Source organism: Branchiostoma lanceolatum, chromosome 6 (assembly GCF_035083965.1).
Source record: "Branchiostoma lanceolatum isolate klBraLanc5 chromosome 6, klBraLanc5.hap2, whole genome shotgun sequence".
In the NCBI taxonomy this organism is placed as follows: domain Eukaryota; kingdom Metazoa; phylum Chordata; class Leptocardii; order Amphioxiformes; family Branchiostomatidae; genus Branchiostoma; species Branchiostoma lanceolatum.
Genome location: NC_089727.1, coordinates 17,062,615 through 17,089,480, shown reverse-complemented (window position 1 = coordinate 17,089,480; position 26,866 = coordinate 17,062,615). Strand labels below are relative to the sequence as shown.

Genomic DNA, 26,866 nt, shown 5'->3' with positions numbered 1-26,866 from the left:
AAATATGGACGAGTCCTATTCGCCATTGACTCAAAATGGAAACTTTCCTCAACATCCATGGCAATCTAATGTCCAAATGCTATACTATGGATCTTATGAAGATATACATATTTTAGAATGATTGACACCTTGTGTTTTATTTTTCCCAGACATGTAGAGCCAGAATACGCCCAACCTCATCTTAAGGACATAGATGATGATGCAGCTCATCTCTATGCAACAGTCTCACAGGAGGAAGGCGTGGTGGACAACGTTATATACGAGACATCCCGTTCTCACGAAAATGGCGACATCACATCTGGATAATGTTGAATAAGATCCTACATGTAGAGTGTAGAGTCCATTCCAAGTCACCGCGAGGGTTGTTGTTGTCATAATTTAGAACTATTTTCAAGTCATTGTTATTATTTGTGTAAGAGATTTGATACTTTTGAAATATTTTGAATGTGATTTCAACTTTCTAAATATTTCTTAAGTTTTCTAAAACTTAAGAAATATTCATGATGTAGAATATGATATTTACAATGGTTTCTAAATAATGGTAACAGAATTCTAGGGACAAGATAGTCTTGAAATCATACAGCACAGGTGTCTTTCTATCTATGATTTCAATGAGGATGGTATCTCTTAAATGTCAGCAAAACATTGGCCCAATTTACACATTTTCTGAGTCGACTCCAAGTTGACTCCGTGTGTGTAAATTCGGCCAATATCTTGGTTTGCAAAATGAGGACACTTCAGCCACACCAATTTAATTTCTTGGTTAACATTTTTTTTTAATTTTAGCACGAGGATACCATTAAAACAGAAGGCTGGGGTGAAAACTTGCACCTGACCCTGTTCACTCCCTGAAACTGTGTTCACCAAAGTACAAACTTTTCTCTGAGATTCTGTTTCCATGTTGACTTTCATGTTGATTTCCTATGTTGATTTTTTTTTAAATTCTGTTAACCAAGAAATCAAATTGGTGTGGCCTTAGCTTTAAGAATATCAGCCTGTAGATGTTCCTAACAAAGTATGTCTAGAAAGGTATGCCAGGACACCATGAGTTGTATCAAAGCTCCTTTATTATACCATACTTACTGTTCACTCTCACACACAGAGTACTTCACACAAAACATAACATAACATGGATGGATACAACAACAAGGGTGCAATACAGTGTGGAGATTAAAAGATAGGAACTGAGGTAAAAGTTTCCATACACTGGGCTCCTAAAATGCACACTTGTTCACAAAGCTTTGCCAGCTTTGCAGTCTGTATCTACTCCTCAACTCATGAGTGGTACTAGTAAAACAACGTCAAAAGTTCCAAATGAAGACAATCTTTATGGCTCTAAAATGATATTTAACAATAAATACAGATTAAGGTTGAAATCCTGGTAGTTAATACTGATCACTTATCAGGAAAAAAGGCAGACAGCTGTATACAGGGTGCCAATATACACAACATTGTGACTATTTTACAGAATTTATACAATAGTTTCACATTCATACCTTCACACAAACTTGACAATATACAGTCCCAGGCTTAAAACAGCTCAGAGTTTAACATAGGGGGCACCCCATGTACAGGGTGCCGAATGTTTTTGATATGTTTTTCTTTTTGTGATTTTCCATTATTTTCCTACACATAAACTTAACTTACGTTTAACCCAGCCATGATATCTTGTTTTGTTCTCTTAATTCAAAACAAAGTCCTTATAACTTATAACTAAGGTTCTCTATCATAAATTCTAGACTTAGAGTTGCTGTAAGTAATGGCATGAGTGGATACATGACTACAATGTGAAATTTTGGTCCATCTCATGTGACAAGCAGTGGTTTTAACTTACACACTGCTGCACAACGTCGTAATAACTTTTCACTTTTGCTTCCTTTTGTTCTTAAGGTTTTCCAGCTCCGACTTTGCTTATAAGGAATTTAAGGAGAAAATAGAACAAAAATTACTTCTTTCATTGAAAGGGTGACCCAGTGAAATAGATGTTACAGGCCACAAAACTGTGCATTGCACTCAATACAGCACCACACTTATTTTCATAGACAGTCTGAGGTCTTTTTCTTACGTCTAAAACAACTTTGAAAAAACTGAATGTCTGTCTGAATGGAGGCTGGAATACATTTCATGTTTAGATATAGAAGAATGGTCTATCTGTTCTTTTTTTCTCCAATGATATTAGAAGAAAGCATAAATATTTGTTCAGCATTTGGCATGTTTTAGTAATTAAAATGTCAAGTTTGATTATATCAACGCAAAAAAGAATGGCAACTTTCTGTCTTGAATGAAACGGTAGACTATTCCTCTTCCAGAGACAGGCCTATTCCTATACCCTTCACCAACAACAACAAAATTTAACTTCTAGCTGCCGATTACTGTCTATGCCACTTTAACAGCTGGGCTCTCTCTCTTCTTCATCACCACTTTCCAAACACCTTCTCAAATTTTCTTTCTAATTCATTGTCATGTCTAGAGGATACAATTTGACTATACATAAGATGCAAGTGGGTAAACCTTGTACAGTCAAACATGTGTGTACACTTCAAGTCTTATTGTAAAGTTAGGTTCGACTGTACAGTCTGCTTCCACATACTACAATACTTCTAGTGATCTAGGAAATGACAGTAAAAAAAGGAGACTATAACTATATAATAGCAGTGATGGGTGGAAGTTAAGTTGGAGAGAGGTTTACTATATCATAGCGGTGATCGGTTGAAGTGGAGGCAAAGTTGGAGAGAGGTTTCCTTCCCTGTCCTGCCTCAGCTGCGAACTGCACGCCACGCCGCCCGTCACCATGGCAACCTCTTCCGTCGCCACGACGACCTCGGGGTCGCCCTTCCAGTCCTGGTCGTAGAGTCGCTTGATTCCGTCGTACATGTCGTCGTCCTCGATCTGGCCCACTTTGCGCTTGGAGGACTTGTTGGCGGGCGCGGAGATGATGTAGACCATGTTTTGCGTCATGTCCCGCTGCGCCGCTAGGTGGCGCGCGATGACCTCACGACAGCGGATCAGCGACTCGTTTTGAACCTAGGTGGACAATTAAAATAAATCTATTAATCTTAGGGATCGTTTAGTTTCTTTGCTTGTATTGCATGCCTGGTACGTACACCACCTCAAGCCATAACACACCAGGTTTGTACTGAAGAGTACAAGCTGAATCCAGACAGATGTGTTGATTCACTCACACCGGAAGGACCCCTACCCGATTAGTGTGGTGGGTTCTTTTAACCGCATAGGATAAATTATAAGAAAGTTGAGGTCTTTGTCCCAAGAGAAATTAACAGTAAAAGAAATACACAGTCAAACCTGTACAAGTAACCACAACTATCCCCAGGCCAATGTGACTACAGTTTGGTAGTCCTTTAAGATAATTTTTCTCAATCTTTAAGAATCCTCTCTATAGTGAAAACGTTTTGGACAGTTTTGATTGTACATTGTAAAAGTCAATACACAAAGGAATAGAGCTGTGTACCAAAACAAATTCTAGGTACAGGTACCCGGGTTTAAGTACAGGTCTGGACCTTAACCTGTACCTCAAGTACTTGTTCAGAAAATGGTAGATTTTCAATAAGGACAAAAGCATGTTTGAGCTGGTAACAACACAATATCTAATTGTGCTAGGTATCATTTTTATGAAAACACAGATTAAAATTTGACTCCAGCCTTGCAAATGTGTTTTATGTGCTGGAGTATAATACATATGTGGCTTTAGTGCACTGCTACAGTAATTTCATAGTAATTTTATCTGTCAAGTGGCCATCCCCTGAGTCAGACTTGACCTGATTAGTACAGGTCCAGTACTGGTCCAGTACCTGTCCACCAGGTTTCAGGTATTTTGAACCTGTACCTAATTGATTGTACCGGTACTGTATCAGTACAGTACACAGCTCTATTGTACATTGTAAAAGTCAATACACAAAGGAAACATATCTCACCTTAACCATCTTCTGTAGCATGAAGGTCGCAGCGAGCCAATCAGGGATGAGCATCTCCAGCTCCAGGCTGAGCAGGGCGAGGGAGACCACGGAGCCGGGGAAGCCCAGCACCTGGTGGCAGGCCATGCAGCGTTGCAGCTTGCGGGTCAGGTGTGCCAGGTGGCGGGAGGGGGTCATGCAGGTGTAGGTGTCCAGCAGCTGCGGCCGGTAGGTGGTCAGCAGGGCGTGAAACTACAGAGGAAGACAATAACATCGGATCATTAGACATTATTTCAAAATCTTCATGTTCTGTAATTGTGAAAGATTTACTAGCAGCTGAAAATATCTGATTATTGAACAACATCTATTTCAAAATCATCATCCTCTGTAACGGTGAAAAAGTTACCGGCAGCAGTCAACTTTCCTTAAGTTAACAATTACTTTTAAGTCAATTTAAGACCTTAAAAATGGTCCAAATCTTATTCATAAATGAAATTCTTGCTCCAAAAGTAAATTTGTGAACATTTCCTAATGGCAGAGGTTCAGTAGAATCACTCTACTGCTTAAGTCTACCAGAAAGATATGTCAACCGTAGTAGCTCATTTCACATGATTCACATGATAGCCCATGATTTTCTTAAGCCAAAGACTTCATGTCATAAGTACATAATGTGCATTCAATCATAATAATAATAATGGTAACAATGGCAGCCAGTGCTAAATTGCTGCAGGGTTTACAATCACATAATACACAACAGATACACATTTGCTCCACACTTGCACTTTGTGGAACTGTCGGAAGGGTCTGGGCGGCTGCCATTCGGCGCCAGCAGGTGACCTCAATATGACCTTCCCCAACCGAAGTCAGGTACCCATTCACACCTGGGTGGAGTGAGGAAAGTCGTGTAAAGTGCCTTTCCCAAGGGCACAACATCTGGGCATATCGGGGTCTCGAACCCGGGACCTCTCGGTTCTGGGCGAAACACCCGGGACCTCTCGGTTCTGGGCGAAACACCCGGGACCTCTCGGTTCTGGGCGAAACACCCTACCCATTGCGCCACACGATGCCACAATCATCATCATCATCATTGATTATAAAAAGGTCCAATGTTTCCTTACAATGTGCAGGAAATCCAGTGCGGTGACATCTTTCAGGTTCCATCCCAGTTTGTCCAAGATGATCCTCTCCATTCGAAGCAGCTCGTTGGCTGTACATCCACACTCACTCACACGCACCAGCTCTTCTGCACTGGGGATGGCCTGGGGAAAACACAACATCATTCTTCAATACCTGTCTGACTTTAACTTCTATCTTGCTAGATAGAAGGCTTTCGTTGCCATTGTCACACATGTAACCTACAGCATTTACTGAATATATTTTGAAAACAAATGTGCTTAGCTCTATATCTTATTTTTTACACAATCATCTTTTTTATCTTTTAACAGCTCCTAGTTTATGTGGCTGCACTGAAATTGACAGTTAGAAACCTACCTCGTCTTCTTCGTTGATTTTGGCTGCCAAGAAGAAACAACTAACACTGATACAGCGAAGGTACTTTGGTCGGGCCTGGAAAAGGAAGTATAGAGAAATGGGTCAATATTCAACTATTTCAATAATGATGTTTCTAACTTTCCATATAAGCAAAACCATTGAAACTGAAAATAATAAAAACGTTAACCTGCCAAGAAGGTAGAAATGTAGAAAGAGACATTTAGCTACAATCCATTTGAAGACAGGCATCTTCTAGCGTATTTGTCTGTTTTGTTTGTATCAATGATTCTGATTTCCCACCCGTAACCCCACCTCTGTGGTGCTGTCCTTCATGTTGTTGCACCACCAGGATAGTGGTACAAAATATGAGCTGACAAATGGGACGTGCCGATAAGCTGCTTCTACTGCATATTCTAAAGGCATGGACGTCGGAGGACATCAGAAATATTCACCTTCACTGCATTGAGGAAGCGGTCCAAGATGCTGACACTCATGGCAAAGGTCTCAGGATAAGCCTGGACCTTGGTACTGAGTGTTGCCAGCCAGCGCACAGCTTCATCTCTCTCGCTTGGACCAATCTCTGCATCCTGCGCAAACAAAAAAGACACAGTTGTAAGTAAAAGAAACATGCAAACATTTTCCATATTGTATGCTGTTTTATCTTTCTCGTTTGGACCAATCTCTGCAACCTGGGCGAAATTAAAGACTGAGTATTGTCAGTAGTAAGTTACAGACACAAGCAAACATTTTGCTGAATAATACTTAAGTATATATATGCTGTTTTATCTTTCACGTTTGGACCAATCTCTGCATCCTGTGCAAAAAAAGATTCAGTAGTGAGACACATTCAAACATTTTCATAATCAGAGTTTTCAGTTATCATTTTCAAGTAAAAGTCTTAATAATGTAATCTTTGTACTATGGAATATGGTGACTTATTGGATATGGTGTCTTTTAATCCCATATGGGGTTGGAAAAATTTGTCTTAAGACACAATAATAAAATGTAATAATAATATGCTGTTTTGGAGGTGCAATGTTGCATATACATGTACAACAATACTTTTCCAATGCAGACACACAAATTCAGAACATTTAGTAGAATATTCCTAAGTGTATTCTATACTTGAGAGGCTACAAAGAGGACGTCTTGATTTCAATTTGAACCCGAAATCAATCTGCTGCATAGTTGAGTAGGCTGAACGACAGTTTGCAAATTAAAACACTAGTATTTCTCCTCTGGGACCAAACAGCATAAATTGCTGTATGCAGAGCACCCATGATTATATGCAGAGCGCCCATGGTGAAATCAATCAAATTGCCTTGTTCAATATCTGCTACATGTAACTGCTGTGGCCTTGTGAGGTGAAACGATTATCTCCGAATTCCTAAACATGACCTTGCAAGGTTACTGATACCAATTTCAAGGGCATATCAGGTTACTCAGGGATGCCTTTTTATGGCAGTCTTACAAAGTAGACAAATGTGTGGTATGGAAATGTATTTCTGCCCACCGTGACGTTGGCATGGTAGCAGGCCATGTCTGATATGTTATTAATATGTAGTCTATATTTGACGTTGTGGTAGGGAATCAACCGTGAGATGGACTGCACTGAAAACCAACAGTCCCAATTAAACAGTTTAAGCACCTACACAACTCAAATCACCTTTCGTTCCAGAAACATCTGGTTGAACTAAATATGGTAGAGTTACTACTGTATCATTACATGTAGCTTGCTAGTCCCTTCTTGGGCCCCATTCACAATGTATCTGGAGTTAGGATCAAATAGGAGGATAATTTATCAGTATTGTAATTGTAAAATCCCACCAATAAACTGTTGTAAAAAAAGTTGATTTATGTACAGTGCTGCCATGGTGGGTTAGCTTAGATCTTCTATTCACAAGACAAAAATGCACCCAGACCATCATAACCTGTGATATCATCTTCTCTGACCTCTAACCTCTATTTGCTCCTCTTTCATTCTCTCAGTCTCCTGAGACATGAAATCACTTTGGTGGGCGGGGCAGTCCTAGATCTATTGCTTCACTCTGGTTTTACTGTATCTGTTTTCCCTGCCATTCTCAACAAGGGACCCCCTCCTAGATCACACTACATACATTGCTTGACTTGTAAATGCAATAAGCTACATGTTAGAAATGATAAGAAAGGAGTCTGTTTTCCCAATGATCACAGAGGTCCTATTCCATGGCCATTCCAAGCAAACAGCCTGGAATTTTCTCCCATGGCTAGAAAAATAAACATGTTCTAAAGGTAACCAGCTGGTTCTGGAGTTGTTGTTTTGTAACCCTGGCCCTAGCAGAGTGCAGACAAATCAATGCCTTTTCCCTTCTAGCTATGATATCTATATTAACAAGAAAAACTGGTCACCAGTCAAAACACATAACACAGATTTGCAAAACCCTGGAGGGGACCCCATCTTGCATGGGTGATATGTTTTTCTCAGGAGAGTATTCCTGTTTACAATTCCTGCTTCGCCCATTAGAAATGCTCCAAAGCCAGAGTTTTGCAACAAATGCAAGCTGTGTTTCCTAAATGTTCCCATAGTGTAAAGGATCAGCATGGTTCTAAGGTATATAGCTATCTAAAGTCTGTGGGTGAGAGGGTGGGACCAAAAATACCCTTCTGTGTCCAGAGCTGGGTGACCCAAGCAGATCAGGGGCCTATCACGTGAAGCCTGTGTGCCCAGGTAAATAGTTTAACCAGCCACCAATGAGAGGGAAGGAGAGTCTTGGATGGGAGCCAAGATTGGTGCACTTCTGACTCCACACAAGTTGTCCATGAGGACTGAGCTTCAAAGACAAAGGGAGTCTATTTTTGGATCTTGGCACATACATGTAGTATGTGTCATATTTAACAGGCAGCCTTTGTTATTGGCAGAGCCAAAATACACACAATACTTCTTTGGAAAAGCTGCTCCAAATACAGTTCAAATCAGAAAGAAATTTTTCAATATCTAAACGTGCAAAAACAATTTGTCTTGAACCAGTGAATCAATGGATCTACCAAATTTGTCCAGAGCTACTGGACTCTTTCTGGAAATGTCCAACGTGTAGTACCAACTCCACAAAAAAATATTTCTAAAACAATTCAAGTTCATTTTCCCCCCATATTTTATGAGTAACTGGCATACGCACTTCAATCTTTACTTTGGAAACCAAAAATGAATGCAAGGTAAACAGCAGGTATAAAGTTTGAACAAAACAGATTCCCTCGGGCGTTGACCTCGTGCTACCTGCGTCAGTAGATCAAAGGTTGCAGGATATAAAATGAGCCATAGCAACCTACGTACGTCACACAATAACCTTCGACAATCCGCTTTTTCTCCCTGTCCTGAAAATGGTGACAAATTGTTCGCATCAACATTCCTTGGAGTGAAGGAGAGATTTGCAGATGTTGAAAGAACACCTGAAGTTCTGAACACACTTTGTGTAACTCGTGGATTCACAAAATTTGACGTAACAATATGCCGATGGTTTTCACACCTTTTTAGACAGTACCCTTCCACTGCCATACGCACATTGAATCACTGATTTTTGATTACAACCTTGATATCAAGGCTGTTATTAACGTTACATGTTCTGCACTAGCAAATACATGTACGTCATGACTGTGAATCAGTGTGTGGGAACCAGGCATATGTACATGATCACGTAACCATTTCTCCCTCCCCAATTCATCCCAAACCATGTTATCAGGCTTCACAACATGTCATCAATGGCCAGATAACTTCCTGCAATCTATGGGTGTGTCCAAATTTTGCCAATTACATGTACGTATACTATACTTTTCAAGAGACCTTTCAAGAAATGTATAGTTGTGGCAAGAAGATACCATAGCAGAAGTACTAGTAGTTTCTGGAAGCAGTAAAAAGGCCTGGGGGTAAATTGACCAAAAAAGCAGGGCACCAAAAAAGTAGGTCAGGTAAATATGGACAGCGAACAACCTCCAGCTGTTTCTACTGTTAGCACTACAGCAGAATGAAACAAAAGTTTCTTCATTTGGAGAAACGGTCCAAATTTGTCACTGCGGCATCACCGTAGGCAGTAGACCTTCTTGCAGTAAATGTGGAATTTTTCGTTTTAAAAGTCTTAGTGAAAAAACTGGTGCTGCAATGTTAGCCTTCAATCTATTGGCAAAATTGTATTATACAAACTCTTTGTGTTATATAACTTAGGAAGAAGCTTCCAAACAGATTGATAGTGACAGAGCTTGTTTCCCTCTTCCTTTTCCTGTTGCCTAATCTTCCATAAACGGTTTGCGTATGACACTGCAACTCTTATCAGTAAAGTGGTACCCACTGCTGATAACAGTGTTTACCTGTCATGATTTCGGTGATCTAGCTCACCTGTACGGACACCTGAGCCCTGTAAATTTCACCCCATTTTGAACACAGGATACGAACTGAGAAAACAGACCATACAGACTTAATGCAAACGTCCCTTACTGAAGAGAATACTTCCTTTTATGGTGGGTCTTATTGTAAAGATGGCCAGTGACTAGGGCACTTCCTTCACAAGGCACACCTGTGGTTGACTCATGTCGGTCTTATCGCTAACACAGTCGTCACAATGCAAATTAGCTTACATTTCATGGTTATGAGGCAATCTTTTCTTCTGAGAAACAGTTTATCATATCCCATTGTAAAGTTTGCTCATATCACAACCCTTGCATTACTGGTTTACTAAATTTTTTATATACTTTCTAGAAAAAAAATATATTTTGGGGTCTTTACATAGTGTATACTAAGTCTACATTGTACATACATGTACTTCTAATATAGATGACCTTCTTGAGTTGAAAGAGGTTTTGTGGAGGTGTGTATGTTGAGATGCAAATATCAAATTATAAGCCTGCAATATTCCATTCAAATTCATAGTACAGTAGCTAGAAGCTTCCAGGGGCCAGACAAAGGAGTTCACTTGCAACGGTGACAGATGGTTTTGTTGATATTACTCCATATCCAGTCTTACACAATGGAAACTCAAGAAATAAGGATTCGTTAGGAAAATTAGGTCAGACATGATTACCAGACCAATATTTCTCAGCGGACAGCTTTTACCTTCAGGCAAACTGCTTAAAATTCCTGATAACAATGGCTCAACCGAGAGCTTCAACCTGTTTGGTTCACATAGCAACTGTATTTTACACTAACCTTTAGAAAGGCCAAGCTACATGTACAAAGAATGCAAGCGTGTTCAAATAGCTAACACAAAACAGAACCATACAGTCTAGCCCAAAGATTGTGCCTTATGCAAAGAAAGGATTATTTGAATATTCATTGTGTTCTGCAATTACAAATAGTGCACATGAAATATTCAGTAACGGTATTGTCCAGGGTTATAAGTTCTAGTATGTGCAAGAATGACACATTGTACTGTAATTCTTGATTTGTTAACTGTAACTTAATTTTAGCTGATTTAACGGTCACTTGTCAACAGCTAAAATTTCATCATCACTAATATTTGATTCTAGTATTTGAGACAGTAATGTTTGTTCAAACCGTTCCCCAAACCGCTATATTTTTTTGACGCTATATTAAAGTGATTTACAGTATTTGGTGGTCTAACGTGTAACTCCAAGACAGTTAAATGAGTTGTCTCACCTGGTTAACCTTGGCCTTGAGTAGCCGTGGTCTCCAGGTGCTGGCTTCTTTGGCGATCGCCTCCTCAAGTGTTGATGTTAGCCTCTTGGCATCCCAAAACCCACGGAGCAGCTTCATTCTCCACGCTGCTCAATGCTTCCCCACCCTGCTGCGGCCTGAAAAAAACACAAAAATTGTTTGAATGAATGAATGAATGGACTTTATTGCTTGGCAATTGTACATGGCACAATGTATGGCAAGAATGACAATACAATCAATACAATGGGTACTAAACTAGTCTATTCTATAATTTCTATTCTGAAAACTATAATCACAAGGATATGAACGTAAATGGCGTATTGATATGTTTGTAAAAATCTGCTATAAAGTAACATGGTTATTGCATATAACGTTACACTTTTGATAGGATAAAAATGTACATAAGCCTTTCCCGTGGTGTCGATTGCACCTGCAAGTGTATGTTATTAATAAATCAGGCAAAGCAAACACAGGACTAAAACAGAATATACAAGCAGAACAAAAGTTAACTTAAGAAAAATTATCAAATGAAAAGGGTTAGCCTGAACTCAATCAAGCTCCTATAACGGCTTGCCGCCCTGTAACCGCATAGCCGCCCATAATTTTGAATGAAAGCCATGAAAGCAGAAGAACAATTGATTGCATAACGTTATATATTGGGAAGGACAAAGACTTTTCAAAAATCAATTATGAAATGTCTGAGTATCTTGCATAATCCAAAGTAAACTTAAAGGTTTTGATGAAACCATAGAAGCTGTGATATCAAAACTTCTTGTGCTCACCTGTGATAATTTTTGGCTTTGTTATATTATTTCTTTACCGTAAATACCGTAATAATTTGATCGAACTCTATTCCTAGGTTACAAAACCGTCACTGGGTATGGCTTAACGGTCCTGCGTTATATAAATCAAATTAAAATAGCTGATGAAACATCAAGAAATCACAAAAACCCAGACGGTTTTAGATTTTGGTTTCCGCTGTGTGGGTGGATCAAATCCGAACAAGTCCGAACTTGAACAGGTCTGTCCCCACTTATACAAACAACAAGAACGTTCCAGAAAAATGGACAAACAACGACCTTTCAGACCAAAGCCAACATAACTGAAGCTAGGAAATAATTTCTATACAGTAAGAAAGCAGGATGTTTGAGAATGTATAGCAGTAAGCAGAGATATAAACGTTAACGACGCCGAGGAAAAGGGCGCAAAATCTTCAGCTAAAAATGGCAGCTGCCTATCAGCTGAGTTGGGTTCCGGTCGACTTACCTCCTCTGAACACCTTAATTCTGTGCTGAAGCTAGCGTCGAGCCCCATGTATCGCACTCCACACCTTATAGGCATCCCTGGGCACCCATGGTGAACAAAACCTGAGTAAAACTTGAGCAGAAAACCTAAAAATAAAAGGAGAATCTATCGCTAAACACCTTCCTTCTGGAGGGGTGTTTACGTTTAGTTGATTTCGTAGTCCGACTGGAGGACTCAGCTGGTAACTTGTATCCTTCCGCCATCTCAGGAAATTATCGGTCTTTTACACAAATTGTAGGGAACGCTGTGAAGTGAATATTGAATTTGGGAAGCTTATTTAATCTAATTTATCTTTCCTTTTAAACTTTGGTGATGATTCTTGACTTTTTGGGTGATTTGGTGTACATATAGATCTACTTTTTTTGCACTAGGCTACACTAATTAGCATAGCACGTCAGTGGGAAGTCCCATACGTCATCAGGGGTCACCAGCTGTCATTGCATCAGAAATTAGCTCCTACAAAGTTTTCCTCATATGTACACGTCTGAAACATCGCCTTTTGTCATATATATATTTCATAGAACCTACTTATTCAATTTTATTCGTGTGATATTCTCCTAGTTACTTTTCTGCACGGTATTTAAGTGAAATGAGGAAATGTCAAGTTGGGTGGAGCTCTAGAAAAAGAAGCCAATCAGAGAGCAGGAAGTGTAATTAGGTTAATACTGACCAATCAGGAGCGAGGAGGGGGAAACCGTCCGGGCGCCAAATTTCGAAAGGTTGTCATTCAAACATTTACAGAGGGCAAAGTCTGCAGATAGATCGATATTTTCTGCTTATTTGAGGTCCAGAGCGCGCAAAAGCGGCCAGGTACGTCAAAGTTTTCGTGCTGTGTGGACGTAGTTTGTTTTGCACCGCATATTTCGCACAGAGGGAGAAATTAGCGTTTTGTTTTGTGTTTTGATCCTTGACAGCTGACAGGAGCCATTTTCATCAGCTGATTCCTTTGTTTTTGGTTGACCTCTAATCTCCAAGCAGATCCACACCGGGCGCGAAAATCGTAGTATGCTAGCCAGAGAAGGTCCAGTCAGCCAGAGAGGGTCCAATAGCCCGGTAGGGATCTGCCCTTAGACGGACCCGAACAAGGTTATTAACCGGCACGAGGAGGGGCAGCCTATTGAGAAAGGTGCCTCTACTCCTCCTCGTGCCTGTTTAACTCCAACATGAAAATTGGCAGGGATTATCGTTTTACAACATCGAATCTGGGACGAACCAGGCGGCCGCGCCATTTCACAGCGGGAGTTTCCCCTCAGATACAATAGTGCGGGAACACACCGCATCACAACGCATCAAAGCAAACGTATCGACATACAGACTTTTCGGTTAGACAAATTTGCACCATTAGTTTCTAGCTTAATGTTAAACCATAATTGATTAAAATGTCGTTTTATTTATGTGAATGCTTGGTGTGTCTTTTTTTTAACCACAACTTGGAATCTGTTTTTGGCCATTCTTTCACGCTTGGATGCGGTGCAAAACCACGCCGAAACACCGCCATCTTTCAGTGTCTTTGGTTTGTATCTTTTTGAGAGTCAGATTCTCGCGTCTATATTCAGTTCAGTAAAACCCGAGTCTTATCGTTTGTCATGTCTTGAGTTATGGCAGAAGCCATGGCGTCGTCCGGTGGATCGAGAAGTCTCTACATAACGTCCTTACTTGGTCGCTGATTAGCGCTCGTAACGGTGAGACGAGTTTTGTTTCACGGCAGACACAGCGGAATGCAATTTGGTTGCACAGGGATTTCCCCTTGCCCGTCGCAATCCCAACAAATACATCTTTACTCTCCAGACATGCTAGAATGGCATCAAGTTGAGTCTCCCTAATTTCAAACTCCCAGATAGCACAGAAATTACGGCTGACTCTTTCCGTCCACCAGCGCCTGCTTGCTTCCATTGTTATCTGGAATTCAAACCTGCCGGGTAACTGTGAGACGGCGCGCAGCTGACCCATGATATTAGACCCATGACGGGCGCCGGTCTTCGAACGCCGGTGTTCAGGAATTATCGGTCCCCCAGGAAAATCGGTCCCCAATCCATGGTGGGCGTGGCCTAAAAAGTACGAAGGCCCACAGGGCCAAAGCATAGATATCATCCACAAACACTGTCTTTGAATTGAATACTTACTGCCAAATGTATGAATTGTAAGAAGGTGGGACGGACATTGTCCACAAACACAAATATGAACGTTTCATCAACAAAAAGTATCAGTTTTTGGCCATTGCAGGGACACATTTTCCCGGGGTAGCCAGGATTTCCGGTCCCCTCATAGGAAAGTCAACAACTCTTCTCCTAGTAGTGATGCATTTGGAAAAATACTTTATTTTTAAATTACTTTAACTTGAGTTGATGCTCTTAACACAAAAATATAAACGTTTCAAGGGCAACAGTCTCTGCATTTGTCCATTGAGGGAATTCAGGGGAAGGGGACTCATTTTCCCGGGGTACATCTAGGCGGGATTTTCGGTCCCCTCATAGAAAAGTCAACAACGCTTCTTCTGATGAACGTGGAAGCTTCTTTGTCAACTTGAAGGCGCTTATCTGAAGATTTAACACAACTATAAAGGTTTCAAAGCGAAAAGTTTCAGAACTTGGCCATTGAGGGGATTTCAGGGTAAGGGGACACATTTTCCCGGGGTAGATCTAGCCGGGATTTTCGGTCCCCTCATAGCAAAGTCAACAACGCTTCTTATGATGGACTTGGAAATTGTTTGTCAACTTAAGGGACGCTTCTCTGACGACTTAGCACAACTATAAACGTTTCAAAAGCAAAAAAATCTCAGGATTTGGCCATTGAGGGATTTCAGGGGAAGGGGACACATTTTCCCGGGGTAGATCTAGCCGGGATTTTCGGTCCCCTCATAGGAAAGTCAACAACGCTTCTTATGATGGACATGGAAATTGTTTTTCAACTTGAAGACGCTTCCCCGAAGACTTAACACAACTATAAACGTTTCAAAAGCAAAATGTCTTAGGATTTGGCCATTGAGGGGACTTCAAGGGAAGGGGACACATTTTCCCGGGGTACCCGGGATTTTTGGTCCCCTCATAGTCAAAGTCAACAACGCTTCTCCTGATCCATTTGGAATCCTGTTTTTATACTCAAAGACGCTTCTCTGAACAACTATAAAAGTTTCAAAGCAAAAAGTTTCAGAACTTGGCCATTGAGGGGATTTCAGGGGAAATAAACTATAAACGTTTCAAAAGCAAAAGTCTCAATATTTGTCAATTAAGGGGGAGGGGGACACATTTTCCCGGGGTAGCCGGGATTCTCGGTCCCCTCATATGAAAGTCAGGAACGCCTCTTCTGATGCACTTGGAAACCTGTTTTTCAACTTGAAGGCGCTTCTCTGAAGACCTGACACAATTATAAACGTTTCAAAAGCAAAAAGTCTCAGCATTTGTCCATTGAGGGGATTTCAGGTAAAGGGGGCACATTTTCCCGGGCCGGGGTTAAGCCGGGATTTTCGGTCCCCTAATGAGAAAGTCAACAACGTCTCTTGTTATGGACTTGGAAGCCTGTTTTTCAACAGGAAGACGCTTCTATGAAGATATGACACAACTATAAACGTTTGAAAAGCAGAAAGTCTCAGCATTTGTCCATTGAGAGAATTTCGGGTAAAGGGGACACATTTTCCCGGGCCGGTGTTAAGCCGGGATTTTCGGTCCCCTTATGGAAAAGTCAACAACGTCTCTTATAATGGACTTGGAAACCTGTTTTCAACTTGTAGACGCTTTTCTGAAGACCTAACACAACTATACACGTTTCAAAAACAAAAAGTCTTAGCATTTGGCAATTGAGGGGATTTCAGGTAAAGGGGACACATTTTCCCGGGCCGGGATTTTCGGTCCCCTCATAGCAAATCGCGAAGATGCTTGAAGACGCTTCCCTGAAGACTTGACAAAACTATAAATTTTTTGCTTTAGAAACGTTTATAGATGTATCAAGTCTTCAGAGAAGCGTCATCAAGTTGAAAACAGGTTTCCAAGTGAATGAGAAGAGACGTTGTTGACTTTCTTATGAGGGGACCGAAAATCCCGGCTTAACCCCAGCCCGGAAAAATGTGTCCCCTTTACCTAAAATCCCCTCAATGGCCAAATGCTGAGACTTTTTGCTTTCGAAACGTTTATAGTTGTGTTAGGTCTTCAGAGAAGCGCCTTCAAGTTGAAAAACAGGTTTTCAAGTGCATCATAAGAGACGTTGTTGACTTTCCTATGAGGGGACCGAAAATCCCGGCTTAACCTCGGCCCGGGAAAATATGTCCCCTTTACCTGAAATCCCCTCAATGGCCAAATGCTGAGACTTTTTGCCTTTGAAACGTTTATAGTTGTGTCAGGTCTTCAGAGAAGCTTCTTCAAGTTGCAAAACAGGTTTCCAATTGCATCAGAAGAGACGTTGTTGACGTTCCTACTTGGGGACCGAAAATCCCGGCTATCCCGGCCCGGGAAAATGTGTCCCCTTTACCTAAAATCTCCTCAATGGCCAAATGCTGAGACTTTTTGTTTTCCAAACGTTGATAGTTGTGTCATATCTTCATAGAAGCGTCTTCGAGTTGAAAAACAAGCGCCCAGGTTCAAGAGAAGACAAAATGTTGACTTTCAAATGAGGGGACCGAAAATCCCGGCTACCCTGGCCCGGGAAAATGTGTCCCCTTTACCTGAAATCTCCTCAATGGCAAAATGCTGAGACTTTTTGCTTTTGAAATGTTTATAGTCGTGTCAGGTCTTCAGAGAAGCGCCTTCAATTTGAAAAACAGGTTTCCAAGTGCATCAGAAGAGACGTTGTTGACTTTCCTATGAGGAGACCGAAAATCCCGGCTTAACCCCAGCCCGGGAAAATGTGTCCCCTTTACCTAAAACCTACATAAAATCCCCTCAATGGCCAAAGGCTGAGAGTTTTTGCCTTTAAAACGTTTATAGTTGTGTTAGGTCTTCAGAGAAGCGTCTTCAAGTTGACAAACAGGTTTCCAATTGCATCAGAAGAGACGTTGTTGACTTTCCTATGATCTAGGGGACTGAAAATCCCGGCTTAACCCCAACACGGGAAAATGTGTCCCCTTTACCTGAAATCTCCTCAATGGCCAAATGCTGAGACTTTTTGTCTTTAAAACGTTTATAGTTGTGTTAGGTCTTCAGAGAAGCTTCTTCAAGTTGAAAAACAGGTTTTCAAGTGCATCAGAAGAGACGTTGTTGACTTTCCTATGAGGGGACCGAAAATCCCGGCGTAACCCCGGCCCGGGAAAATGTGTCCCCTTTACCTGAAATCCCCTCAATGGCCAAATGCTGAGACTTTTTGTTTTTGAAACGTTTATAGTTGTGTCATATCTTCATAGAAGCGTCTTCGAGTTGAAAAACAAGCGCCCAGGTTCAAGAGAAGACAAAATGTTGACTTTCAAATGAGGGGACCGAAAATCCCGGCTACCCTGGCCCGGGAAAATGTGTCCCCTTTACCTGAAATCTCCTCAAAAGCCAAATGCTGAGACGTTTTGCTTTTGAAATGTTTATAGTTGTGTCAGGTCTTCAGAGAAGCTCCTTCAAGTTAAAAAAAACAGGTTTCCAAGTGCATCAGAAGCGACGTTGTTGACTTTCCTACTTGGGGACCGAAAATCCCGGCTTAACCCCAGCCCGGGAAAATGTGTCCCCTTTACCTGAAATCCCCTCAATGGCCAAATACTGAGACTTTCTGCATCTGAAACGTTTATAGTTGTGTTAGGTCTTCAGAGAAGCGTCTTCAAGTTGAAATAGAGGTTTCCAAATACATCAGAAGAGACGTTGTCGACTTTCATATGAGGGGACCGAAAATCCCGGCTATCCCGGGAAAATGTGTCCCCTTCAGATGAAATCCCACAATGGCCAAAACCCTTTGAAACGTTTATATCAATTTTCATAGATTCGTCTTTAAGTTGAAAATTAGGGTCCGAAGTAGACCAGAGGAAGATTGTCTCAACTTTCCTATGAGGGGACATTATTTGTCGACAATGTCGACAGTGTAGAATTGTTATGTTACAGCCTATGTTGTTATGGGCCTTCGTACTTTTAGGCCACGCCCACCAGTCTCAAACATGGACCAATGGCAGGAGGGGGACCGATTTTCCCGGGGGGACCGATAATTCCTGAACACCGGCACAATTCGCACCTTCTTTCTAAGCGCAGTTTGACTGCGGGGAGATTAGGTAACAATTGCGTGTTAATAACCTTGTTCAGGTCCGTCTAAGGGCAGATCCCTACCGGGCTATTGGACCCTCTCTGGCTGACTGGACCTTCTCTGGCTAGCAGACTACGATTTTCGCGCCCGGTGTGGATCTGCTTGGAGATTAGTTGACCTCTACCAACTAACGACTGTGTTTCATGAGATTTTGAAGCTCATCTCTCGGTTTCTCACAACTGTATTCGTCATGGTAAGCTGAAAATCATGTAGGACTTTCCATGTATAACGTTTGTACATTTTGTGGCTGTCGATGCACGGATATTTTTGGCGGTACGACTGGTAATTCCTCCTCCTTTGTTTGTGTTTATAATTTCAAACGGCTGCCATTTTCTTCTCAGCTGAACTGGTCGTTTCTGGCAACACCAACAGTTTTTCAAGCGCTTTGCCTTGTCTTTTTTAATTTTTGTTGAGGTTAAGATTGGTAAGATGTAGCGTACTAGTAATGTGTTATGAAAAAGGACCAACTGCAAGTCTAGGAAGCCAAGTTGGAAACCTGAACAACAAAGAGATGGTGAATCCTTATGACCGTTGATTGAATCAAGGAGGTTGATTGAATCAACGGTCATAAGGAAACTTGATCGTACGTGTGTATGATACAGTTCTTATTGTTGGGTGATAATTTTTTGCCGTGAAGGAAAACTGTCTCTGTTGGTTTGCTGTTGCTCTAAAGCATAACTTTGAACAGAAGTTTGCATCATGAGATATGAAAATAAATGCACAATTCAGTTTGTGTACAGTTTGAACAGACAACTTAAGTATAATTTGTTGTTGTTGTTGTTGTTATAGAGGAATATGTGTGATCGCCATGCTGCTGACCTGGGTCGGCTGTGGTACCAGCTCCAGACCGCAGTGCGCAGGGCACCCTCCTACCAGCCCAACCTCATCTATCTGGACATGGTGGAAGATGACGACGTGAGTCCTCTTACCATACAAATTACATGTGATGTGGGGTCGTGTGACGCAACGGCAGAGCGTTCGGCTCAGAACAAAGTGGTCCCGGGTTCAAATCCTGTCATGTCACCGATCTTGTGCCCTTGGGAAAGGCACTTTACACGACTTTCCTCACTCCACCCAGGTGTAAATGGGTACCTGACTTTGGTTGGGGAAGGTCGTATTGAGGTCACCTGGCGGCGCCGAATGGCAGCCGCCCAGACCCTTGCGACAGTTCCACAAAGTGCAAGTGTGGATAGAATATGTATATGTTGTGTATCATGTGAAACCTGTAAACCCTGCATCAATTCAGCGCCAGAAAGGCTGCCATTGCGGGTAATTTCTGACCAATAAAAAAAAAAATTGTATTGATTATAACTTAATCTCAAGAATTTCAACAAAAAAATAGAAATTTTGTAGTGCTGAAAAGAGATAGGCAGAAATATCAAATACAGCTGGCCATGCATCCTCCTCCTAAATTGTCAATTTTGTAAAGTAAATTTGTCATTATATAACTATAACTAAAGAAGAAGAACTTATAAGGTCAGGGCACATGCCTTTCTAAGTACGTGTCTATAGATTTTAGATCTGGTATGTCCGACATATGGTCACATTCTCAAGACTGGCCCGTAGTTAGATCGCCCTGTTCTGTCTTGTGCCTGTCACAGGTACAGCAGGAGTGTTCTGAAAATATTGGTACGAAAAATGGTGCAAAAAAAGTGCTCTTTCCTTTTTGTACACTAATGTGTGAGGCATATTTCTTTTGTGAAATCCTATAGTATACTATGAGATTTATGTTACATTTTACTTAGTATTAGAGCTGTGTACCGAAACAAACTCTAGGTACAGGTAGGGCCCAAGGGGTACAGGTACACGGGTTTAGGTACAGGTCCGGACCTGAACCTGTACCTAAAATACTTATTCAGAAAATGGTAGATTTTCAATAAGGACAAAAGCATGTTTGAACTGGTAACAACATAATATTTAATTGTGCTAGGTATTATTTTTATGAAAACACAATGAAAATTTGACTCCAGCCTTAGCTTGCAAATGTGTTTTATGTGCTGGAGTATATTATAGATGTGGCTTTAGTGCACTGCCACGGTAAGTTCATAGTAATTTTATCTGTCAAAGTGGCCATCCCCTGAGTCAGACTTGACCTGATTAGTACCGGTCCAGTACCGATCCACCAGGGTTCAGGTATTTTGGACCTGTACCTTATTGATTGTACCCAGGACTAGTACTGTATTGGTACAGTGTACCGGTACACAGCTCTAGACGTTAATGTTACGTTTTGAAGCAAATTGCACATGCCAGAAGTTTAATTTGTTCACTGTTGTTGTGTACAGGATCCGAGGGACCCCGTAGTTTCATCCATGCAAAGAGACGATGCGGTGGACCGCCTGCGCTGCCTGAACAGATGTCTCCGCTTCAAACACGAGGCCTTCGCTCTGGCTGTCAATATCCTCGACAGATTTCTCTCCATTATGAAGGTTAGACCAGACTCTCTCTTTTTAAACTACAACATTCATACATGTACATACTCATTTTGAAACATCCAATTTTATCATGCAATAAGATGTACACTGTATAAGTATTCAACTAGATGTTATTGTTTCGTCTTTTTTACATGCTTAAATTTTTTATCTTCACAGGTGCGAGTAAAGTTCCTCGGCTGCCTGGCTATCACCAGTTACTTCATTGCCATCAATGTTTTAGAGGAAGACCAGGTAAAGTACAGAAAAATTCAAGTGCATTAAATTCTAAGATTTCGGTCGCTGCCGGAATGTGAAAAGTGAATCAGTTAAGTGATCTTACATCTGTTTGTTGTCTTCTGAAGGTACGCTTGTTTGAACCTTTGTTTATTCATGATAAGCTCAAATCAGCACGCAGGCCGCTTTTCATTGAGGTCATGAGGGAAGAGGTAAGGGTCAGATACAATATAGCAGAGATACACAGTCATCCGAGTCCTAATAACTCTATCAACATATATCATTACATATCTATGGTACAACAATATACAATTACTACAACATACAACATATAGTAGGGCGAAAGCTGGTTCATGGTCCGTGTCCGTTCATTTTGTTCATTTCCGTTACTTCATGTATTTTCGTCCTGTGGGTTATAACTTATCTGATTGACCTATGTTCAATTTTCCCTACAGGAGCTTCCAAGCCCTGTCCACCTCATCAGAATAAGCCAGTGTCGGTGTACGGAAGCAGACTTGTTCCGGATGGAGGGTATCGTCTGCCAGAAGCTTTACCACGACTTCGGAGCGGTGACACCCCTGACTCTCCTCCAACTGTACCACGGTATATGCGTGACGACGGGCATCATGGACGCAGTTTTGGAGAAGAAGAACCTCACACCTGCGGAGCACCTGGAGCAAACCATCGCAAAGCTGGAGGCGTGCCTCTGTCGGTCTCCGTTCACTAAATTCACTGTGAGTAATAATTAAGCTTTATCCACTGATGTATGTACATTAGGGGTGGATACCGGTTCGGCTTAATAAGGTCCAAGTCCAAGTTTAGAGATTTAGGTTCAGGTCCAGACCTGATCCTGTCCAGTTGATGTTTTGTTTTATTAGACCAATATTAAGCATAGAGAATTAACACTGACACGCATGACTAAAAAAGTTTCTTGGTGAGAAGACTTTCAAGATAAACCAGTGTTTGATATTTAATGTTGCACTTGTTTTAAATGCCTTTTTTGTCAGAGGGGAGATTCAAAACACTTTTAATCAAACAAAATAGAAAAATATATTTGTACTCTGTTCAGGTTTTTTTGGACTCAGGGTTTTGGCTTTCAGGTTTTTTGGACTCGGTTCTTGGATGTTATAAAGGTCCGAATCAGGTCCAGCGAACCGGTATCCACCCCTAATGTACATGCATGTACATGTACAGTTACAATTGGTTTACTATAGGGGACCCTGGGTATTGATAATAATTATCATAAGAGAAGTTTTCCTGTAAACTCTGTGGCTCAATTAGTCATACTTAAGGTTTAGGAAGTCAGATCTGTTTTTGTTTTGACTGCAAACCCTAGCATATCCATCACAATATTTCTTTAAAACTTAAATATTCTACATATTCTACATCCTACAATCCTACATCCGAAGCATGCATTCAAATTACCATGTGGTAAAACTTGTTCATATCTATGACAAAATGCAAACGTTACCAAAAGTTACAAAATCAGTAGCAAAGGTGCGTTGTATAATACAACTTGTATTATATATATTACACTTATCAAAGGTATGTCCTGTGTACATATGTGAGTAAGGTCACGTCGACCTAATCAAACATTCTAGTACTGTAACTAGCACGCCCTGTTCACATGTTAGGGTACGAAGTCTAGTCTTACTCACTTACTGGGCAACTTGGACATACAGGACCAAGGTTATCAAAATAACCTTGTGCAACTTTTCTCTTTATTTCTCTCATACTACTATTAGTACATAAGAATGGTACAAAAGTTTGGAAACACATAGTCAAACCTGCTCGAGACGACTAGTACTCAGGGGACCAACAAAATCTAGTCTATGGACAGATGGTCATGATAGGTAGGGTTCTTAATACTTGTGTTATTTGGAAAAATTATCTAAGGGACCTCCAAAAGTGGTCACATTGGCCAGGTGGTTGAATTATGTAGAGATGGTCACTTGTACAGGTTTGACTGTAAATTAACCATTGAAAGTATGGTTCAACAGGCATAGCTTCCAAAATAGCAATACATGTACTTTCAAGTACCAAGCATTGTAAAAGTTCTAACTAGCTCAAGCAGAAAATTGTGTAATGTTTACCAGCATATGACACCGCTGGGAAAGTTTTTGAGTCATCGGAATGAAAAGTCACGGGACTAAAAGTAAAACGTCATTGACGTGTACTCTTACCCCTGATCAGCAAGTGTTCACATGTACTGGACCACAGCATGTAATGATTGGCCAATCCAAAATGTCCTTGGCCAATCAGAGTTTGAAGAATCTTTGAACTTTGAACAGCAAGGCTATGTATACTGTCAGCATGGGGCAATCCCTCAACCATACAAATAAACTTATATAAACAGTTATAAAATGAGGATAAAGGAAGGTCAGACTTATCAATATGGGTAAAGTTCGCTAAACTAGAGCAAACATGTTTTCTATTTTTTTTAAATGTGGACTGCTGATAAAGTTAGATAGGAGTTTGTTTTCTAGCACTTGTTACAGAGTATATGGCCTACTTTGCAAAGAATAAAAGACTGTCATTTTGTGTGTTTGAAAGCCAATGAAATTTCTTGCAATTCAAGCAATTAAATCAGAAGGTTTTGAAATAGTGGTGGGATCGTTACAATGTCAATGCACAACACTTTGTCCTTCCCTGTTCACGTGATTGACACATGCATCAGAAAATAGTGTGGTATGCTGAATAACTTTGTACTTGCGATCAATCAATTGTTTACATGACTTGAATGCTTTGGAAACAAGCAACCAGCCATGACACTAAAACTCCTTGCAATCCTAGAGACTCTTGCATACGCAGCTGGTACAATGTATGACTGAATGAAAAAATTATTCTTATGATACTGGTGGCATCGTGTGGCGCAATCGGTAGAGTGTTTCGCCCAGAACCGAGAGGTCCCGGGTTCGAAACCCCAATAAGCCCCGATGTTGTGCCCTTGGGAAAGGCACTTCACACGACTTTCCTCACTCCACCCAGGTGTGAATGGGTACCTGACTTCGGTTGGGGAAGGTCGTATTGAGGTCACCTGCTGGCGCCGAATGGCAGCCGCCCAGACCCTTGCGACAGTTCCACAAAGTGCAAGTGTGGAGCAAATATGGATCTGTTCTGTATTATATGATTGTAAACCCTGCAGCAGTTCAGCATTGGCTGTCACTGCACGGGTAATTTCTGACCAATAAACCATTATTATTATCATTCTTGCCTTTGAAAAATACATGTACAAACCACCAAATTACATAAGTAGAATTTGACTGTTCTTTTCTAATACAAAATCCATGTGTTTTCCAGGCTCCAGTTCTGGCCATGTCACTACTGATGTGTGAGTTGGATGTGTTTGACACACGGGACAGTGAACCAGGTCTGTGCAGTACACTCAACACTCTCAAGGTGGCGTCGCAGGTCAGTTGGTTTTAGTATCAAGCATTGGCATTCAATTTCCAACTCAACTTCTGTCCTATTCTCTGGTCGTCCAATGGATTCATACATGTACTTGGCAGTAGATTCTAAGTTTTGATAATATTAATCTTTGAAATTAAAAAAAACTCACCAACTTTATATTGTATAAGCTTGAAATCAAAGCACAGACGTGGTATTACTATACTTGTGATAGGAGATTATCCATATTTGTCCACACAGATCAATGAACAGCACTTGGTGGAATGCCAGAAGAAGCTTGAAGAGTTTCTGCTGCAGTACTCCTCCCCGGTCAGTAGGAGGCCCACCTCACGGTTCACCTGGGTCCTGTCCTCACGCACGGCCAGGCAGCTCAGACCCAGCATGCAATGGGCCATGGACCTCCCGACCATTCTGGAGGACGGTACTGATGGATATGGGAGCTCTGGAAGCAGGTAAAAGACTGATTTCTTGTTTACATTTAGATGAAATGAGATGTTTCAGACAGTATCCGCTATCTTTCGTCAGTGACTAAAGGAAAGAACTTGGAGAACCAGGTTTTATACCAAAGCACTACCCTTTTCATGAACTACCATCTTATGTATTTTTCTGCAAGTTGTTAATTGTCCAAATGTTACAAAATGATAGTGTAATGATTTGCCGATTGTCTTTGAAAATGATATTAGGCCAAATGTTAAAGAAACTAGTAGAAAAGATTACACATTGAAATTCAAAAAGGGTAGTTCTTTTATTTAGCCTACAATGTGAGGTCAAATTTACTGCTGAGTTTTAGAAGACTGCTGAGTTCAACCATCTACAAAGATCTGTCTTCCTGAAACAGTTATATTATTTTCGGCTTAACAGCATATGGGCATACCAAAAGGATGTCATATATGATACCAGAAAGAGTAAACTTAGTATCCAGTTACTTCCATCTGTAAAAGACTCTTACAAAGGCTAACAAACATCATTACCTGTTCCAGTGAGGAAGACATCTCCAGCGAGGAGGATTCACCAAGGTCTGACACCGACGCAGTCTGTTCCGATGACGACGATGTCTTCCAGACAGAGATCAAGTCAACTCTGTGTTTTAGATGTCACATCCAGAAATCCAGACAGAAGTTCTGCCCGATACAGCAGCAGTGCTGCAACACTTGTGGACAGTTACCTCAGCAGGCTGGGGCATAAATGTGTGCAGGACATCATGGACAGACCCACCCTCGTTAAACCAGGACCCCATATCGCTCCACGTTACATCGGTCGCGAAAGGGGCCCTGGAAAAAAGCTTCGCCACATATGGTTATGACAACGTCCCCACCAAAACAGCTTCAGCCAATCAGAGGGTTTGCTTCCTCTCAGCGGAAGCCAACGCGCAAAGAACGCTGGGAAGCTATCGACCAATCAGGTTACGTGTTACGGCTAGCTCATTAATTATTCATGAGCTACAACTGCCATTTGTGCCAAATAAGGTCAGCTCATAAATTATTCATGAGCAAATCTCGTCGACCTGCCATTACGATATGTGGCGAAGCTTTTTACCAGGGCCCCTTTCGCGACCGATGTAATGTGGAGCGATATGGGGTCCTGGTTTAACGAGGGTGGGACAGACCTGGACTTTATAGGAATCATAACAAGGACATACGGAACAACTTTGTATTGTGATATTTAGGGAGATGGGCACTGAAGCTCTGCATGTAACATCCTGGATATATTTCAGCAAGTGACTTCAGGCATCAATCCTGTACAAGAATTGTGTTTGACTGTGCATCAGTGCTATCTGCCTTTATACTGCATTTCATTTTTTTTTCTGCATTTAGCTAATGTGCCTTCGGTAACTACTATCTGCTTTGTATAATGTTGTGATGTAATAATGACCTTTTCATCTGGAATTGTTGCATCCAAATTCACCTCAGGAAATAGATCAAACATTGCGATGGAGCTCCATTGACTTGCGTGCAATTCATTGCTAGTTGTTGATGATATGCACATTCAACAATAAGTATAGGTAGGTAATATAACTCTTGGGTTGGTTTGCTTTTAAGTTACTGTGATGTTATCATGACTCTCTACGTAGGGCCAAAATATGTTACTTTTTAGATAGAGTTGATCGGACTTGTGGTGCAACCAACGCAGGTTTGGAGATTGCAACAGGCCATATAAGATTGAAAGTGTGACTTAAGTAAAACGATAGTATTCTGGTGTACTTTGACATTATAGATAGCTTGTATTGATGACTTTTGTACGCAAGGAACTGAGTTTGTTATGAT

The 26,866-nt window shown here is 41.1% G+C and overlaps 2 protein-coding genes across 2 annotated transcripts; one reads left to right on the top strand and one right to left on the bottom strand.

The window, feature by feature from the left end:
* Positions 1-1,049: 1,049 nt before the first annotated feature.
* On the bottom strand, positions 1,050-12,520 carry LOC136436904 (cyclin-I-like). The gene is made up of 7 exons (XM_066431299.1): positions 12,310-12,520; positions 11,026-11,180; positions 5,855-5,989; positions 5,403-5,477; positions 5,030-5,170; positions 3,933-4,163; positions 1,050-3,024 (listed from the first exon to the last, which is right to left on the bottom strand). The coding sequence occupies exons 2-7, from the start codon at positions 11,140-11,142 to the stop codon at positions 2,689-2,691; spliced, it is 1,035 nt and encodes a 344-aa protein (XP_066287396.1). The 5' UTR covers positions 11,143-11,180; positions 12,310-12,520; the 3' UTR covers positions 1,050-2,688.
* A 6,147-nt stretch (positions 12,521-18,667) lies between these two features.
* On the top strand, positions 18,668-26,377 carry LOC136436903 (cyclin-G1-like). The gene is made up of 8 exons (XM_066431298.1): positions 18,668-18,742; positions 19,339-19,464; positions 20,832-20,975; positions 21,138-21,212; positions 21,650-21,928; positions 24,495-24,605; positions 24,843-25,054; positions 25,583-26,377. The coding sequence occupies exons 1-8, from the start codon at positions 18,740-18,742 to the stop codon at positions 25,785-25,787; spliced, it is 1,155 nt and encodes a 384-aa protein (XP_066287395.1). The 5' UTR covers positions 18,668-18,739; the 3' UTR covers positions 25,788-26,377.
* Positions 26,378-26,866: the final 489 nt, after the last annotated feature.